General features: G+C 43.4%; 1 protein-coding gene across 2 annotated transcripts in view; it reads left to right on the top strand.

Moving 5' to 3' along the window:
- The first annotated feature begins 4158 nt into the window (after positions 1 to 4158).
- The window catches only part of ITGBL1 (integrin subunit beta like 1), a 213014-nt gene continuing 197106 nt past the window's right edge, over positions 4159 to 20066 (top strand). Inside the window, exons 1-2 of one of the 2 annotated variants that reach the window (XM_043477360.1) lie at positions 4159 to 4481; positions 5468 to 5688. In XM_043477360.1, the coding sequence (XP_043333295.1) occupies positions 4381 to 4481; positions 5468 to 5688 (322 nt within the window). In that variant the 5' untranslated portion in view covers positions 4159 to 4380. The remainder of the gene's footprint in view (positions 4482 to 5467; positions 5689 to 20066) is intronic. The other variant, XM_043477361.1, reaches the window with a different exon arrangement.

Genomic DNA, 20066 nt, shown 5'->3' with positions numbered 1-20066 from the left:
AGAGTATTTGAGCTTTACGCAATCAACAGTGTATAGATCTACAATAGGGAGTGAATGTGCTAGAAACTGTAGGTTAGAAAGAGTTCCCCGGGAGCAGGATAAGGACAGATACAAAAGTCAGAGGCTGGATGCAGTGAAGCCGGTTTGGAGGCTGTGGCAATGGTAGACAAAAGAGAAGTAAAAGATGCTGAAGAGGGAGGCTGGATTACTAAAAGTTGGAATCAACTTGATTCAGTGACTTATTGGACAATCCAGGTAAACTGTAGAGAGGAATCAAAGACAGCTCTCAGAATAGTGGCTATTGCTGCTGCTGCTACGTCACTTCAGTCGTGTCCGACTCTGTGTGGCCCCATAGATGGCAGCCCATCAGGCTCCCATCCCTGGGATTCTCCAGGCAAGAACACTGGAGTGGGTTGCCATTTCCTTCTCCAATGCATGAAAGTGAAAAGTGAAAGTGAAGTCGCTCAGTCGTGTCCAACTCTTCTCGACCCCGTGGACTGCAGCCTACCAGGCTCCTCCGTCCATGGGATTTTTCCAGGCAAGAGTACTGGAGTGGGGTGCCATTGCCTTCTCTGATAGTGGCTATTGAATTCAGTAAAATGGTATAATTAATTGTTGTTCAGAGGCTAAGTCCTGTCTGACTCTTTGCAACCCCATGGACTGCAAGAGCCAGGCTTCCCTGTCCTTCACCATCTCCCGGAGTTGCTCAAACTCGTGTCCATTAAGTCGGTGATGCCATCCTACCATCTCATGCTCTGTCGTCCCCTTCTCCTCCCGCCCTCAATGTTTCTCAGCATCAGGGTCTTTTTCAATGGGTCGGCTCTTCACATCAGGGGCCAAAGTATTGGCGCTTCAGCGCCTTTAAAATATTTCTTGAAACCCAGATTGTATGATTTTGTGACCTGAAGACTCAGAACTATGTTTGAGGACTAAGATGCTTTTCAGTCCCTTTGAGTTTGGTCTCAGGCACTAGGAGATGAGGCCTTTCCTTCAGAGCTGTCAGGGGGTCTTTGGGGTCAGTGAGACGCTCAGAACCTTCCACACAGCAACTGGGTCCTCCTTCCTACCTCTGGTCTCAGGAGATGCTTGTCCTTGTGTATTCTGCAAACTGGGAGAGGGAAGAAAGTAGGTCATTCCAAGGCATTTAGTACTTTGGCAGGAAAAAAAAAAGTATATCAAAGTTTGCTACAAAGAGAAAAGGTTATTTTCTTTTACTTTGACAGAGTTTGTGTGGATCCAAGACTTTCTACTGAGTCACCAACTCAGCCGCAATATAACTATTTCAGCTTCCTGGGAATACTATTTCTGAGTCGCAGTGATATAATGATCTGAACATTTCAATGCTTTCAGGAACCTAGAACATACAATCTTTGCTTCACAGCTGCACACGGTCCTCATGGTAATATTTGTCATTGCATGGTGCCCTGTATGAAAATACCACAGAATAAAAGAAATATTTTAATTCCTGAAAGAAATGTTCAAACACCAGTTCCCTATTCCACAAGTCTCTTATTCCCTCAGAAAATATGCAAAAAGCAACACATGACTCATTTGTTAAAAGTTCCATGTTTTCATTGCAAATTCCTAGTCAGGCTTTGGAATGGATGCTTCTCTTCTACGATTCCCATATTCTCTGAGTCACCAAGGTTTTTGGATGTTGGCAGGAGAGTCTGTTCCTACGACGTCCTCACAGAGTTACGCGTGGCCAGGAAGGAACAGGGTGCCAGGATTTGAACTAGGAGTGACTGTGGGTATCATTCTTCCATCCAGGCATCCATGGCCCCAGTCCTGGGCACTGCGGTTCACAAAGCTTCCTCCTATGATGTGCAAATAGAATTCTCAGCAACACTGTTAACGTGTAGCCAGTGATTCCACAGGTCTGGGGCGGGGGGCTGAGAACTTGCATTTGTAACGAGTCCCCTGGTGCTGAGGATGCAGGTTCAGGGATCACACTTAGGAAATGACTGGTTTAGGGATTCCCTCCGTCTCTCCTCCAGATATGCCCCTCCCGCACAGGATGATCACGTGATCCAGGGCATCTAGTAACATGAGACTTGGCGGCTCCTTCTAAACCACACTGTGGCTACCCAGGACTCCAGAATTTCCCGCCCAGACAACTCGCTGTTCCGTACACACATCTCCCCAGTCAGTCCTTCCACTGGCCGATCCCACCACCAGTGTGTACATGCGTGGTTCAGTAAGGGTTGGCAAAGGGTCAGCCTTTGGAGAAGAGAGAGAGAAGCGGGTGGCCCTCCGTTTAGGGACTTCCATTTGCCTTTTTGCCCCAGCAGGTAAATGTTAGAGGTGGTCTTTTTCTTTTTTTAAACTCTTTATTCTGTATTGCAGTATAACCGATTGATGAACAATGTTGTGATAGTTTCAGGTGAACGGCAAAGGGACTCGGTCATACACACACACATATCCCTTCTCCCCCAAACTCCCCTCCCATCCAGGTTGCCACGTAACCCCGAGGAGAGATCCCCATGCTCTACAGCAGGTCCCTGTTGGTGATCCACTTTAAATACAGTAGCGTGTACCTGTCCATCCCAAACTCCCTAACTATCCCTTCCCCCTATGCTTCCTCCTACCAATCATAAGTCCCTTCTCAAGATTTTTTTTTGATGTGGACCATCTTTAAAGTCCTTATTTGAATTTGTAACAATATTGCTTCTGTTTCACGTTTTGGTTTTTTGGCCACTATCTTAGCTCCCCAACCAGGGATTGAATCTGAACCCACCCTGCTTTGGAAGGCAAGATTTTAGGACCGATCCCTGGGAGCGATCTTACATCTGTTCACGAGAATGACAGGAAAAGATTCCATCCGGAAATGTTTTCTCTGATTTTAAGGCCAGGGCACAGTTTGGATGGTTGTTTCATGAGAATCTACTGCCTCTAAAGGTCTTCTTAGAACAATGGGAGAATGTTTCTTCCCTTCCGTAGAAGGGTCCACACCTTTCCCAGGTGACTGCCTGCAGGCTTTGAGAGCTCATAGCTTTCAGCTGAAGTCCAGCTTCCTCTGAATTTGAGTAAGTCCATCACTTTTGAGCAGGAAGGCATGCTTTGGTCTCAGTTTCTTGATCTTTATAATGGGAACACTACCCCATTCTCTGCCACATCTTCCCCATGTCTAGCCAACTTTCCTTCATCCTTTGGCCTTTAGCTCAAATGCCATCATTTTTTTTTCCATTGAGAAAATTTTTATTGAAATATATTTGACATATAATATTGTGTGAATTCCACATGGACAACATGTCAATATGATCCATTTTTATATTGTAGCATCTTGACTAGATCAGATGCGTGGAGTTAAGATGGAAGTAACTGGCAACCTTTCCTCCCTTTATATTCCTGATTTTATTTTATGTCTGCTAGCCCAGTGATTCCAAGAGCAGGGATCATGTCTCCTTAATTCTCTGCTGCATCTTCTTTACTGGCACAGAGCCTGACACCTAATAGATGCTAAATCTGTGTTTGCTAAATGAGTAAATGAACGTGTGGTTATTGTCACAACTGGAGAGAGAATTTCCTAAGTGACTGGCACCAAGTAGGTGCTTCGCAAGTGACACTCATGATTTTTCAGTGCCATTGACACTGCAATCACACGTTGCATCTTCTCATACTCAATCCATGGGGAAGAACGGGGTGAACTTGGAACAACTACAGTCTGAACTGTCCAAGTCAAGAAAAAAATGTGGTGTGATAAACTACTGGCCCGAACAACGAGAAGCATGACACACTTTTTAAAGGCTTAAGGAAATGAGAGATACATAATTTAAAACGCAGGATCAAAAGTACAAAAAAGTGGTCCTTAACTCATTTTGCTTGCCCCTTACAACTCATACCACAGACAGTCCAATAGTGCACTTTCTTGAAGAGCAAGGGGTGAAAAGGAATTCCCTCCTGACATCACCTAACTCCCCCGTTCCTCTTCTCATCTCTGGGGATTATCTTATCTGTCCCTTTAATGTCAGCCAGCCCAAAGAGCCTCTTGTCAAATATTTCTGGGGCCTGCACTTGAAGAAAGGAACGATTCTCTCAAATCTGTGAACAGGACATTTTTCTTTCTTTCTTTCTTTCTTTTTTTTATGTCAAAATAAACCATCTGCTTGTACAACTGTTTCTAATTACTTCCCTGCCTAGACTCTCCACTTGAGGGGTTTGGTACCAGCACCCCGCCCAGAGCGCTGCCGCCCAAACCCTCGCAGGCAGCTCGTCCACGCCCTCGCAGCTCCGGGTAGAGCCCGGGTCCTGCACGCCTGGGTGTTTGCGAGTCCGTCTGCCTGGCCGTCTGCTGGGGGCACCTCTCCCCGCTCGGCCTCCCTGCCCCCCGGAGCCCCACCTCGCAGCCGCGCTCCAGCCTCTGCAGCCTGGAGACTCAGCATGCGTCCCGCAGGCTTGGGGAGCATCTTGCTGCTGGTGTCCGCCCTTCTTCTGCCCGGGGGGCTGTCAGCTGTTCCGCAAAGCTTTTCGCCGACTCTGAGGTAAGTCTGGTTTGTTTTTCTTGAAGACAGACCTGCCCTGCCTTGCGTGGCGGGACTCAAAGCTCCGGGATGGCTGCCCCAAGCCAAGAGCAGTTAGGAAGTTGGACGCCAGATCAACTGATTTTCAACCTGTTCCGATTTTTCTTCCATCTATATTGTGTATTGCCTTACCCCTGTTCATTTGCCCTTCCTTGGGAAAAATACAATCATCGAATACATTTATCATTCTCTCCTATCCCAATACGTATCAGGAGGAATTTTCTGCCAGGCCAGGTATACCTTTGTGCTCTCACCGCCTAGAAGGCAGAGCGTGGGGCTGGCATTAACATTTTGCATGGCATTTTCAAAGAGAATTGGAGGCACATCTCGATAACTAACCTTGTATGCTTTATAGTTTATAAGTATTTTATGTTTTAAAAGTATAGTTTATAAGTATTGCTTATTGCAACTTGAAAAAGCTTTATGTCCTCTGCTATCATAACCTGTATGGTTCTTTCTATGTAACCATCTCTCCTTTTTCATAAAACAACTGCCCCTGGCCATCAGCTAGCAACAGGACTTTTGAAAGAGAACTGAAAAGTCAGCCAAGGGTCAGACTTTGGATTAATTTTGGATTAATTTGCATTTAATCTAAATGCGCTGTGTAAGGTTCGGTGGCAGACCTCCAAGGGGCAGGCCCGGATCTTCCAGTTCACCTGGAAGACGGACCTCTTCTTCGGCGGGCCAGGTCACCACTTAGACATCTGTGGTCATTTCTCCGGCGATGACCAGTGGATGGCAACAGCTTGGTCCTCGGAGAAACGGGGGAGGAGGGGGTGCCCAGGCTAACGATCCCCAGGGGGTTGGCGGTCGGTCTCCAGTTCGGGATCTGGGTGGACCCTGGGAGGCCGCGGCGGCGGGGCGGGTGGTGGTGGGGGGTGCTCGGAGCAGAAGGGGCAGTGCCTGGACGTGACCGTGGCCCCCGCTGTGGTCTGTCGCCCCTGCAGGAGCGGCCCGGGCGCCGCCGCGTGCAGGCTGTCCCGGGCCGAGTCGGAGCGCCGGTGCCGCGCGCCCGGGCAGCCCCCAGGGGGCGCTCTGTGCCACGGCCGCGGCCGCTGCGACTGCGGGGTGTGCATCTGTCACGTGAGCGAGCCCGGCGTGTACTTCGGGCCCCTCTGCGAGTGCCATGAGTGGGTGTGCGAGACCTACGACGGCAGCACCTGTGCAGGTAAGGGCGCGGCGCCGGCCCCCGCACGCGCTCCCCGGGGGCCTCGGCCCCGCGGGGGAAGGGAGGCTGGGGACCACCCCATCCGTGTCCTAGAAGCCACCGCCGGGCGGGGGCCTGCCTTCCGCCAGTCGGTTCTGGAATCACGTCTTAACCCCGACCTCCGCCCCAGGGCCCAGACTTCAGTGGGAATAGTATTTGCCAAGGCTCACTCGCTCGATCACAGATCTCAGCCTCTACTGTTGCTTCCTCCTTACAGACCAAACCTCCCCGCTTCCCCGTAAACGGAGTTGTTTCGCTGGGCTCTCCACTCTGATCACGCATGTTGATCGTAATATTTGCAGAGTGGAAGCCTCTGTTTGTTTTAAATGGAAGGGTAGCTGATCGACAGTGTGGTGTTGGTTTCTGACCCGTGTTTTCTTTCTTTACCGAGGAAGCGCAGGAGAATCTTATTTTCCTACATTCTAGGGAAGCCCACTGTGTTTTTGATTGTGGATTTGCGCTCTCATAGGCAGCGTTTAGTTGACACGTAGTGGCGTATATCAGAAAACTGTACACCAAGACGAGCAGGCCTGGATTTTCTTGGAAGCGATGGCTTCTGTATTGTTTTCGCTGCTCCCATTTTTTGGCTTCAGTGCAGCTTGGTGTTTTGTAAGGGTGGGGTGAAAATAAACTCATTTCCTTTGCACATTTTAAAGGAGTGATTTGCGTTCTCATACTGGAAGAGCTCAAGCTATTTCTTCGAAGAGAACACCCCTAACGTCTATAACCAGTTTCACATCACTGCACCGTTTGCTTGGAGCCAAGAACCTCAATCAGGTCGTTGTGAATGATCCAGGCCCTCGGTCAGTGAAAGCGCATTCTCAGTGCACTTTTGTGGGAATACACACAGTGCGTTCCCACCAGTGTTTGGCAGACTCATAGGAAAAAAAAAAAATCCACTGATTTTACCCACAGTGTAGCTGAGAATGAGAGTCCAACAGTAACAGAGAGATCAAGCATGAGTTTATAGCAAGATTTTTTTTTCTTCTGTGGCATTTGGGCCTAGAAGCGCAGGAAAGGGAAGATACTTAATATGCGGGCTGTTTGTGAAAAAAAAATAAGTCATGTAAGTAACTTGGAGGGCCACGGGTGCTTCTGCGTGTTTGTTTAGCCTTGGAGGCTGCAGTTCAACCCTTTAAAAGTATTGAATGCCACAACTTATTTTAGCTTGTCAGTCACACGTGCTACAGTGCTATTAAGGGCAGCCGTTTGGAATGAATGCTAAGTATTGTCTAATATTTCTCTCCAAATTCAACTGTTACCTGGCTTCCCTGGCTTTGATTGCCTCTGGCAAGGCCTCCTCAATATCGTGAGTTCTGGACACATTTTTCAGGGCATTTTGCATTGTTCTTTCATTGGAAACATAAGAAGCAGGATGCAGTTTTCATCCAGTAAGCTAGTTCTGGTTACCAGTAGCCTGAACTCTCCTTTTAAAGAAGTTGATCGGTTTCCTTTCTGTTAGTTAAAGGGTAGCTGTGGTATGTTTATGTACTCCTGTTTATCTCCCATGGAAAATGAGTTTTTGTTTCGTCCCACGATCTTTGTCACTACATTCCTTCCATCCTGGTGCAAAATGCAGTGCTGAGTCATGCATGGTTTTGTTTGCTTGTGTGTACATTCCTGCTTCTCTATATTTAAGACTGAATGAAAGAACCGTGATTGTTTCCAGTCCTCATCTTTCTGACTGTTGCCCATTGATGCCGGCCCGCGGGGCCTGGTGTAGAATCTGCCCCTGCAAAGGCACTGGGTATATTTGCCGGGTCAGTGAGGACAGCCTCACACACAGTCTGCCTGGTTATCTTGCCAGCTTGCCCGCTTGTTCTGTGCTTCAAGTTTAGCTCCTCCATTCTGTCTGCAAGAAATGATTCCTATGTTCTCGCCAGTAAGAGAGAAATATGGGCTTCCCCAGTGGCTCGGCAGGAAAAAGAATCTGCCTGCAATACAGGAGACACAGGAGACATGGGTTCAATCCTGGGTCAGGAAGATCCCCTGGAGAAGGAAGTGGCAACCCACTCCAGTATTCTTGCCTGGGAAATCTTGTGGACAGAGGAGCCTCCTGGGCTACAATCCATGGGGTCGCAAGGAGTCGAACATGACTGAGCACTCACTCAAGATAGAAGCATAGCAGGTTGTCTTTTATGTTTTATATGCGTCTGGGCCTTGGTCTCTGTGATAAGCCCCTATCGGTGATTTTCAGAAAGAGAGGAACTTCCAGAGACTTCCCCCACCTCTGTGAAGAAAACACAGTTCTGCTCTGGCAGGGTATCATAGAGTGGTTAAGACTGTGGGCTCTGGGAGAAGTATTCCAGGATATGAATCCCACCCTTAACATCTGTTTGAATTTGGGCAGTTACTTAACATTCCTTAGGCTTGATTTCTTCATCTGTAAAATGGGAATAATAAAGTAGCTATCTTAGGGGATTGTTGTGAGGTTTAACAGATGCAGGAGACTTAGAATACTGTTTTGCATAAAGTCAGCACTCAGTACACGTGAATATGCTTGTATGTGTCTATGTAACATTATTTTGGGATGCACAGAAGGTGAGCTAGGGTGAATGGATAGAAAGAGATGGATAGATAAAGAGACTGGCTTTCTGTTTGTTAGTCAGTTGATACTGTGAAAGCAATTTAGTTTCTTTAAAGTCTTGGGGGTGGGGGGGACCTGTTATTGATCCAAAGTTCAAAAGGTCAAGCAAGGACAGCGATTTTGGCTCAACCTGAGAGCAGCTGTGGGAGATACACTGTGCTCTTTTCAAGTTAAGTCCACTGGGATTCTTACACCCTGACTCACAGGAGACATCCTTATTTTAAATGAGCTGGTTGGGAGTGAGGACGTTTACACACGATCACAAGTGTTCTGTCTCTCCCAGTCTCCACTGGCTCCTGGCACATGGATCTTCCTCCAAATTCCATAGCATAAAGATCTGACTCAGCGATTGTTCATGTGGGTGTGATGGTCTAATGAGGAGTAAACTCATTTTGATGAAATATTTCTTTAAGAATAGTCAGATGTTTGATTCTGTAAAAACAAACTTTTGGTTTGGACTTCAGGATATCCTGAATAACCCCCTGGGTACCTGTGATTACACTTAAAGTATTGGTTTCTTAAACATTTTTCCAATCAGTTTTTGAAATACATCACTTAAAAGAGATTCCGTTTTAGGAACTTGGAAAAGCTAATTGAATCCATTGTAGTCAGTTCTATAAAGTGCTATTGAATGGCAACCCACTCCAGTGTTCTTGCCTGGAGAATGCCATAGACAGAGGAACTCGGTGGGCTACAGTCCATGGGTCACAAAGAGTCAGACACGACTGAGCAACTAACACACACATGCACACACACATGCACACACACACATACATAAAGTGCTATATGGCCTTCCCTGATGGTTCATTGGGTAAAGAATATGCCTGCAGTGTGGAAGATGCAGGGGACTTGGGTTTGATCCCTGGGTCAAGAAGATGCAGGGATCAAACCCATGAATCACATGGACGGGGAGCCTGGAGGGTTACAGTCCAAAGGGCGGCAAAGAGTTGGACACGACTGAGGACTAAGCACTCACACTTGCACACACAAAGTGCTGCATATTTGCTAGACTCTCTGTTTACTATGAAAGATGTGCTATTAAAGATGTTGTTGTGTAGTCGCTTAGTCGTGTCTGACTCTTTGCAACCCCATGGACTGTAGTTCACCAGGCTCCTCTGTCCATGGGATTTCCCAGGCAAGAATACTGGAGTGGGTTGCCATTTCCTTCTCCAGAGGATCTTTCTGACCCAGGGATTAAACCTGTGTCTCCTGCATTGGTGGGCGGATTCTTTACCACTGAGCCACCAGGGAAGCCCTGTAAGATGTTGTAAATAAATGTATATGTATAACTGAATCACTTTACTGTATACCTGAAACTAATGGGACACTGTTCATCAACTGTATTCCAACATAAAATGAAAAGGTTAAAAATAATAAAATGAAGGTCAGTTAACTCCTAAAAAAAAAGGTGCTACAAAAGATGAGAAATACACGACAGCTTCCCACTGAGTGGGGAGGTTCAGAGAAATACCAAATGCCTATAAGGCAAGGAAGAATATAATTTCTATGCATTTCTATGAGGGTTCCATTAAGGTAGGAATTAAATATTGTGGTTTAAATTCTGGAAAAATTGTAGCATTTGACATAAATCTTTTAGTGTAAGGAGGTTTTTATTCCAAAAGGTGGACAATTGGAATTCTGAGTGAGGAAAAATTGAAGAAATGGTTGAGAGGCAGAAATAGATGTGGGTGTGTTTGGACAAGAGTGAAGGGCTCTGGGGCTGGCTTCACTGGAAATTAGGGCTGTGGGAAGCCTAGTGGAAGATATATTGAGAGCTGTAGCTGGACATCTGGCAGAGAGCTCTGAACCTGAAGGTGAAAGTGAAAAGTTAAAAGTGAAAGTTGCTCAGTCGTGTCCGACTCTTTTGCGACCCCACGGGCTATACGGTCCATGGAATTCTCCAGGCCAGAATGCTGGAGTGGGTAGCCCTTCCCTTCTCCAGGGAATCTTCCCAACCCAGGGATCAAACCCAGAACTCCTGCAAAAGAAGAATTGGAGGCAGATTCTTTACCAGCTGAGCCACAAGTGAAGCACGCTGAATGTGAAGCCTGTGCTCAATTAGACAGTATGTAGGACCCATGAAGCAGTTTGAACGTGGGAGTTTGAACATGATTGATGGTCAGTGCTTTGATTCATGGAAAGTAATATGGTGCCTGGGGGCCCAGCAGGTTGGGATAGACACTTGATGGGGAGGAACTCAGGTTAGATCGTGTTTAAATACTAGTTTCCCGGGGAGAGAATAAGGATAGAATTATGAGGCATTTTAAAGACTGCTGGAAGATAGAATCATATGCTTTAGTACTCAGGGATGAGTAAGATGGGGTCAGTGACAGAACTGATGGAAGAAAGTCAGGAGAAAGAATCAGAAAACTCATCAATGGTGAAAAGGCCCTGCTAAATTAAAAACACTTATTTTTTATCTGGAATTGCTGTGAAATGAAGAATGATTGCTTGTAGAATGAGTCTGGACTTTATGGCACTTCTGGGGTTAGCTCGGAATCTTGTCTGAATTGTTAACTCGAGTTAGCTTGTTTCTGTCATTCATTCCTGAGATAGTCGTTTGATTTCTCTGAAAGTTAGTTTCTTTTTCTGGAACACCTTTATGGATATAAAGAACTTGACATTCTGCAGGATATTATTCAGAATAACTTTTAATCTTTATGTATAAGTACATTTAATATCTATATAATTTAAAGATTAATTTATTCAGTTCAGTTCAGTCACTCAGTCGTGTCTGACTCTTTGTGACTCCATGAACCGCAGCATGCCAGGCCTCCCTATCCATCACCAACTCCCAGAGTTTACTCAAACTCATGTCCATTGAGTCGGTGATGCCATCCAACCACCTCATCCTCTGTCGTCCCCTTCTCCTCCTGCCCTCTATCTTTCCCAGCATCAGGGTCTTTTCAAATGAGTCAGCTCTTCACATCAGGTGGCTAAAGTATTGGAGTTTCAGCTTCAGCATCAGTCCTTCCAATGAACACCCAGGACTGATCTCCTTTAGGATGGACTGGTTGGATCTCCTTGCAGTCCAAGGGACTCTCAAGAGTCTTCTTCCGCACCACAGTTCAAAAGCATCAATTCTTTGGCACTCAGCTTTCTTTATAGACCAACACTCACATCCATACATGACCACTGGAAAAACCACAGCCTTGACTAGATGGACCTTTGTTGGCAAAGTAATGTCCCTGCTTTTTAATATGTTGTCTAGGTTGGTCATAATTTTCTTTCCAAGGAGCAAACATCTTTTAATTTCATGGCTGCAGTCACCATCTGCAGTGATTTTGGAGCCCCCCAAAAAATTAATTAATATATTTAATTTATTCAGACTATGAAACATCCTTATAAGCATTGATTTAAACACACATGGTATGAAAATACTTAAAATACAAGGAAATATCCCTAATATGGAAGCATTAGTAATTTTTTTCTGGCAGCTATTTCTGATGTCTACACTGTTAAGAAGTATGAGAACTGTATATGATTATTCATGAGAGCTGGGTTTTCTGAATCCTTATAGTCTGTCCTAGAACTGTTGGACCTACTTGCTCCTCACAATTGCATTTTTCTTAAAAAGTTTTTTTTCAAAATTGGAATATAGTTGTTTTACAATGTTTCTACAGTACAGCACTGTGAATTAGCTATGTGTATGCATGTATCCCCTCCCTCCTGGACCCCCCTTCCATCCTCCCATCCCACCCCCCAAGTCATCACAGAGCACCGAGTTGAGCTCTCTGTGTTATATAGCAGCTTCCTGCTAGCTCTCTGTTTAACATGTGGTAGTATATCTATGTCCGTGATACTTTCTTAGTTCATCTCACTCATCTCACATGCCCCCCCCCCACCATGTCCACAAGTCCATTCTCTACATCTGCGTCTCTATCTCTGCCCTGAAGATAGGTTCATTAGGACCATTTTTCTAGATTCCACATATATGCATTAACATACGGTCTTTCTTTTTCTCCTTCTGACCTACTTCACTGTGTATGACAGACCCTAGACTTATCCACATCTCTACAAATGACCCACTTTTGTTCCTTTTTACGACTGAAGAAGATTCCATCGTATATATGCACCACATCTTCGTTACCCACTCCTCCGCTGATGGACATTTGGGTTGCTTTCAAGTCCTGGCTCCTGTAAAGAACACTGCAATGAACATTGGGGTACATGTGTCTTTTGGAATTGTGGTTGCATTTTTCTTAGATAATTGAATAACTGTCTCCAAGCCTATTTTGTGGAATCACTCCTCGGTTTTTCTTTCTTAATCGTCTTCGGTTTTCCACCTTGCTCCCCGTAGCTGCAGTTCTGTATCCGAAGAGTCAACCTGCCCTGGATTATAGAGTGCTGGGGTACATGTTTATTGTAAGACATCCACATCGTAAGTGGCGCTGTGCGGTTCAAACCTGTGTGGTTCAAGGATCAGCTGTATTTAGTGAAACATACTACACGTTCTAGAGACACTAGGGTGGGGTTGTTTAATCACAGGAATGTGAGCCAACTTAAGACTGAATAGTGATCATTCTAGTTCTTAAAACTCCGATTTCCAGTCCCGTACTTCAGTCCTCTCCCTGATCGCCAAACTTTTCTTTCTCTCACTATTCATCATGTTTATTTCATTTCCAGATACTGCTCATTTGGGGCAAGGAGTTCAGCTATTATTTCTATTATCTTGTTTCTTGGTCATTCACAGTCTTTGAAGTCTTGGTGTCTATTCTAAGAGTTGATATCTTTAGGTATTAATGTTATATATATATTCACTTTTTGCAAATCTTGCTTTATAATGTATATGTACTTATAAGTAATATAAATACCAAGGCCTGGGGAAGTTCTCTTTATATATCTATATATATATATTCTGATTGCCAGTTAAAGCATATATATGTGTGTGCAAATATGTATTTACTACCTTAAGTTTATACACATATGTTAAATACATGTGAATACATAAATATGTCTTCAGACGTATGTCTGCATGTGTATGTGTTTATGTCATGTATGTGAGTATTAATACATGAGTATATGCACAATTGCATTTACCTATGTGTATTTATGTATGTGTGTGCATCTAAATGTACCACAAAGACACACACATGTAACCCCTCTTTCTGAAAGACTGCTGTCTGCAGAGGGGAGTCCATTCCATTTTCAAATCTTTGCAATGGTAATACTTCTGGTAGAAGAGGCACCTTGGGTTGTTACCACATTTGTAAACCAATAGCTTATTGAGTATCTTTGCAACACTAATACTTCTGATAGAAAAGGCACCTTGGGTTGTTACCACATTTGTAAACCAATAGCTTATTGGGGAATACTTTGGGTGACTGCCTCTTCAAAACATCTCATGAAGACAGTGGGAAGTTACTTGGTTGGCTCCTAATTTGGTTGTCTTTTGCACTGTTCAGTCAAATAAACGTTATTAGGCTGCTGAAGTCACATTTGAACTCCGATTCATATTTGGTAAGAATGAATGAATGAAAGTCGCTCAGTAGTGTCTGACTCTTTTTGACCTCATGGACTGTAGCCCACCAGGCTCATCTGGCCATGGGATTCTCCAGGCAAGAGTACTGGAGTGGTTTGCCATTCTTTTCTCCATGGGGTCTTCCCAACCCAGGGATTGAACCTGGGTCTCCTGCATTGCAGTCAGATTCTTTACTGACGGAGCCACCAGAGAAACCCCATATTTGGTAAAGAAGTTCTCTAATTCTAATACTAAAACTTTGTTCATAGACAGGAGTGAAAAAATGACTCCCTTTCCTACTTTTTAAGTGAAAAATAGTACTGCTTTTGTCACTAACATATTTTTACTCTACATACATTTTAAGGAGAATTTGAAAATTCCTCAAGGCCCCCTGTTCCATGATGAAAACGTGAGTCCAGGGTTAGATGCAAAATCACTGAGGATTCTTCTTATAGCCGGCAGTCCTAAAACTATAAACCAAATCATAAATTTTCTCTGTCCTCAAGGCAATAATATCTTCTTGTCTGGTTTGCCTATAGCAATAAATTCTACTATTACAGAAATTTGATTTCCTGCTTAGTTCATCTTAATTTTCTAATCATACCTCAGCAGGGAGAAACAAGGAAATAAATAAAATGAGATAAATCAACTTTTATGTCTAACTGGACTGGGCTTCCCAGATGACTCAGCAGTAAAGAATCTACCTGTAACAGGAGACACAGGAGATGTGGGTTCAGTCCCTGGGTTGGGGAGATCCCCTGGAGGAGGAAATGGCAGCCCACTCCAGTATTCCTGCCTGGGAAATCCCGTGGACAGAGGAGCCTGGCAGACTACAGAGGTCACACAGAGTCAGACATGACTGAGCACAGGCACGAACGTAATGAGAAGACAACTGGATTAGGAGACAGAAGAAATAGATGGAGGTGTGTGGGGAGACTGAAAGGGAGCTAACTTGTAGGAGGAATTTGGTTTAGCTTTCTCCCTTTCTTCCTGCCTAGAATGCGTGTGGAATTCCAGAAGCCTGTCTTTAAAGTTGAAGTATAGTTAATTTACAACATTGTGTTCATTTCAGGCATACAGCACAGTGGTTTTCAGATGTGAGTGTGTGTGTGTGTGTGCATGTGTGAGTGTGTGGTTTTTTTTCTGTTCTTTTCCATGATAGGTTATTCTAAGTTATTGCATATACTTCCCTGTTTTGTACGGTAGGACCTTGCTCTTTATTTGATATATATAGTAGTCTGTACCTGTTAATCCCATACTCCTGTTTTATCTTTCCCCTTTGGTAGCCGTAACTTTGTTTTCTATGTCTGTGGATCTATTTCTGTCTTGTAAATAAATTTTTGTGTGTTATTTTTAGTTTTCACATGTAAGTGAGATGTAATATTTGTCTTTCTCTGTCTGACTGACTTCACTCAGTAGGATAATCTCTAGGTCCATTCATATTGCTGCAAATGGCATTATTTCATTCCTTTTTATAGTGGATATTTCATGTTGTGTGTGTATATTTATATATTATTCCACCTCCTTTGGGCTTCCTTCATAGCTCAGTTGGTAAAGAATCCTTCTGCAATGCAGGAGACCCCGGTTTGATTCCTGGGTTGGGAAGATCCGCTGGAGAAGGAATAGGTTACTCACTCCAGTCTTCTTGGGCTTCCCCTGTGGCTCAGCTGGTAAAGAATCCACCTGCAATGTGGGAGACCTGGGTTCAGTCCCTGGGTTGGGGAGATCCTCTGGAGAAGGGAAAGGCTATGGACTGTGAAGTCCGTGGGGTCGCAAAGACTCGGACACGACTGAGTGACTTGCACTCACTCACCACCTCCTTTTATTGCCATGTATACTTTAAGTGCCTCCAGATAGAATGAAATTCTAGTAAGTTAAATACGTATGTGCCATGTCTCCCCTTCAGTCTTATTGTTAATTATAGCCTCTTGTTAATACTAAATTCAGGGTGTATACATCCCTAGTTTCCCATGATTATATAAATATGTGTTATAAACACATATAGATAGGTTGTTTCCATTCCTTTTTTCTTGCTTTTTTTCTTTAAGAATAGATCATGGCCCACAGTCTAGTTTATACATATATGATTAAGAATTTTCATAAGTATATGATGTGCTATAATATGAATGTGTTAACTTCATTAGACTGTCTGCCTTTTAGTGAACACTCTGGTTGTTTGAAGTTTTTGTTATTTTTGTGTTTTTTGATATAGAGACTTGAAAGAGCATTCGATTTAAAATTGCTCACACACAGTCATACTTATACACGCACACAGCTCTCTAGCACTGTGGCTCTTGCACAAGCAAGTACACGCAGAGTGAGTCGGGTTCCGAGACACGTGAGAGGGTATCTCCAGGCAACAGAAGTGTGAATAAAAGTGTCTTCCTGTGTTGAGAATCTTGGCAAAGGGAAACTTCAAACAGGGTGGAACCGGGAGATCTGAAGCTTTTGTCCTTTGGGAAATTTTGATTCCAAGCCCGGTCTGGGATTCAAGGTCGTGAGTCACATCTGAGAAGGGGGAGGAGTACAGTACTGCGGGCAGAGAGGGCCACGGGCATGTGCCAGGGCATTTTCAGAGCCCCACACGGGTGAATTCTCAAGCTATTTTCCATTAACTCTTAAATTGATAAAGATTGAGAGCTGCAAGAAGGTTGCAAATCTCATTTTCTTTGGAAAAGAGTGCTTTGTCTTTTCAAGGATCACATTTCCTGGCAAATAAGAAACTCTATTTGGTAATAGAACTCATTCTTCTGTCTGCTCTAAATCATCTTATTTAAAGCTGGCTAGAATGATGGCTTTGTAAAGGGGAAAGAAAAATAAGACCTTGATAAGAGTGCTCGCTGGTCTGACCTTGTGTCGCCTCAGTCTTAATTTATGTGGTGGGACAGATTTCTGTGCCAAAGTGCCTATCATCCTAATCCTACGTGATCGCTTGTTCGAACACCAAATTGTTCCAAGTCAACAGTGACCCACTCCAGTTTCCTGATTTATTATTTTATCTGGATATTTCCTAGGAAAAGGCAGGCTAAATTTTTTTCTTAAAAGGGGCCAGTGAGTTAGATATTGCTTAGAAGCTTCTCTTATAGCAGTGCATGAACGTACATTTGTGATTTAGCCAATGAGAATAAGGAGCCAAAATCAGGAAATCAAAAAGCATGGTTAATGTATTTCCTAATTGGTCATTATTGCTCTTTCAAAGCTGTCATTTTCTGCTGTGCACAACAGTTAAGACAAAACTAGTCATTTCTCTAAACAAAATGACTTGGCCATTTAATTAAACCCTTTCTTCTCCAAAATACAGAAGACAAGTTATAGACTTTCTTCTTTTTTGCTTTCTTGATCAACACCATTATTTATATAAATTCTAAAAGCAGTATTGATGTGAAAATAACTCATCTTTAAGAAAGAAAGGACATTTTTAAGAAACTAAGGAAATATTTTTTTGAGAAAGAAAGCAAATAATTGATTTGTTAGCTGTGTACTAGATAGACTTCTTTTGATTGCTTCCTTGGATAGATTTGAGTCCTAAAATTAGTGTTGTATTAGTAATACAAAAGAATAATAGAAAAATATCAATTTACTTTTGAGCATGCTTTGATGGAAAATATTTTCATACATCTGAATTCATTCACTTTGCTGACAAAAGTCCATATAGTCAAAGCTATGTTTTTTTCCAGTAGTCACGTGCAGATGTGAGAGTTGGACCATAAAGAAGGATGAGTGCTGAAAAATTGATGCTTTTGAATTGTGGTGTTGGAGAAGACTCTTGAGAGTCCCCTGGACAGCAAGGAGATCAAACCAGTCCACCCTGAAGGAAATCAACCCTGAATATTCATTGGAATGACTGATGCTAAAGCTGAAGCTCCAATTCTTTGGCTACTTGATGTGAAGAGCTGACTCATTTGAAAAGACGCTGATGCTGGGAAAGATTGAGGATAGGAGGAGAAGGGGATGACAGAGGGTGAGATGGTTGGATGGCATCACTGGCTCAATGGGCATGAGTTTGAGCAAACTCTGGGAGATAGTGAAGGACAGGGAAGCCTGGTGTGCTACAGTCCATGGGGTTGTAGAGTTGGACATGACTGAAAGACTGAACAACAATGAATTTATTCACTTCTTCTATAACTTGAAAAAGGTGGTCAAAATTATTATTCTTCAGGGACTTCCCTGGTGGTCCAGTGGTTAAGACTCTGTGCTTCCATTGCAGGGGGTACAGGTTCAATCCCTGACTGAGGACCTAACATCTCACATGCAACACGGCACAGTCAAAAAGTTTTATATATATATATATATGTATATATATATATATAAATAAAATTCACTATCTATCATACTGAGTAACCGAAGAAGAAATATGTCCCCAAATCAATAGGTAGCTTCTCTTCAAGCATATTAAAGTTGTCCTGAGACAACATATTTAGGGGAAATTGTTCAGTTGCTGAGTCTTGTCTGACTCTGCGACCCCATGGACTACAGCACACCAGGCCTCCCTGTCCATCACCAACTCCCAGAGCTTGCTCAAACTTATGTCCATTGAGTCAGTGATGCCATCCAACCATCTCATCCTCTGTCGTCCGCTTCTCCTCCTGCCCTCAATCTTTCCCAGTATCAGGGTCTTTTCCAATGAGTCAGCTCTTCGCATCAGGAGGTCAAAGTACTGGAGTTTCAGCTTCAACATCAGTCCTTCCAATGAACACCCAGGACTGATCTCCTTTAGGATGGACTGGTTGGATCTCCTTGCAGGCCAAGGGACTCTCAAGTCTTCTCCAGCACCACAATTCAAAAATATCAGTTCTTGGGTACTCAGCCTTCTTTATGGTCTAATATATAGGGGAAATATTTTCATGAGTTTGGAGTCTTGAAATGAGAACCTCATTATTCAGGGACCTCATTTTTCCATTGAAAATATATCTTGAGTTTTTTCGTTTTTTTTGTGAAGAAGCAGATTGTGCCTCTCCTTTCTGTCTTATGTCAGAGATAGTGCACATAAAAGCTCAAATATTGGGCAGGAGAAAGAACATCTCATTCATTTAGCATCAGAAGAAGTCCAGGTAACAAATCACTGAGACTAAATTACTCACACCAACAAAGAGCTTTTCTCTCAGCTATAATTGAAGTTCTTAGAGTGATTGCATTTAGCACTGAGTAAGGATTCACTGGAGTCAGCAATAGGGTAAACTCTTTCACAACCTTTGGTTTTCCTTTTCTATAAAGTCAAAAGAAAACATAGAAAAAAAGAAAAGAAAACATAGGTAGGAGAGTTGAATATATATTTCTTAGTTTCATGGACATGAACTAGTATTATTTTGTGTATTACCCATTTTGGATAGTATGAATAAATCAACTTAGATATTATTTTTGCTCTTATAAAATTAAGGTGTTTATAATATGAAATCCAGAAGTTAAATACATGCATTTTAAAATATATGTATGGCATTTTTTAGATCAAAGGGATGTGAATTGATGGAAATGCACCAGGAGAAGAGAAAAGTATATAGAGAAAACTGAACAATTTTGATTAGGTCATCATGAGCATTTCCTTTGTGCCTTGAAGGTGGGCATATCAATCTTTGTATCCTGATATGCGGGTTCTGGGACATGCTACATCTATCACTCATCAACCTGCCTGACATGTGACATTCCTGAATGCTTCTATCTCAGACAGCCCTGCTTATATGCTGGATGAAGAATTTTAAGGCTTTTGAGGGACAGTACACTAACTTGTTACTAATAAAGCCTTTCTGTGCATGCATATACGTGCGCTCAGTCATGTCTGACTCTTTGCCCACCAGGCTCCTCTGTCCATGGGATTTCCCAGGCAAGAATACTGGAATAGGTTGCCATTTCCTTTTCCAGGGGATCTTCCTGACCCAAGGATTGAACCCAAGTCTCCTGAGTCTCCTGCATTGGTAAGAGGATTCTTTACCACTGCGCCACCTGGGAATTCCAATAAAGCCTTCATCGATTTTAATAATCTGTCCTTTAGGAGAGCTAAGTGAGAATGTTTGGATAGAATGGACATGCAGAGGCAGACTGCTCTGGAAAATGCCTGGGAATTGGAGTTAAAAAACAAAGCAAGCTGCTTGTTCTTTCTCCAATATTGTTGTTCACTGTGTGTCCTTGTGAAAGTCACTTAACTTCTCTGAGCCTCAGTGAAATTAACTTTAACAAGCATTTATTAACTATCTCCACAAGAATGTCTAAAGAGGTACTGGGCAACAATAGCTATGCTCTGCTGTTTGTGCTCTGTGAGGTGGATACGTAGGTGGGAGTTGAGGAACTGATGGTAAT

This window comes from Cervus canadensis, chromosome 9 (assembly GCF_019320065.1).
Source record: "Cervus canadensis isolate Bull #8, Minnesota chromosome 9, ASM1932006v1, whole genome shotgun sequence".
NCBI classification, from domain to species: domain Eukaryota; kingdom Metazoa; phylum Chordata; class Mammalia; order Artiodactyla; family Cervidae; genus Cervus; species Cervus canadensis.
Note: the sequence above shows the minus strand (reverse complement) of the source record. Positions and strands in the feature narration are given on the sequence as shown.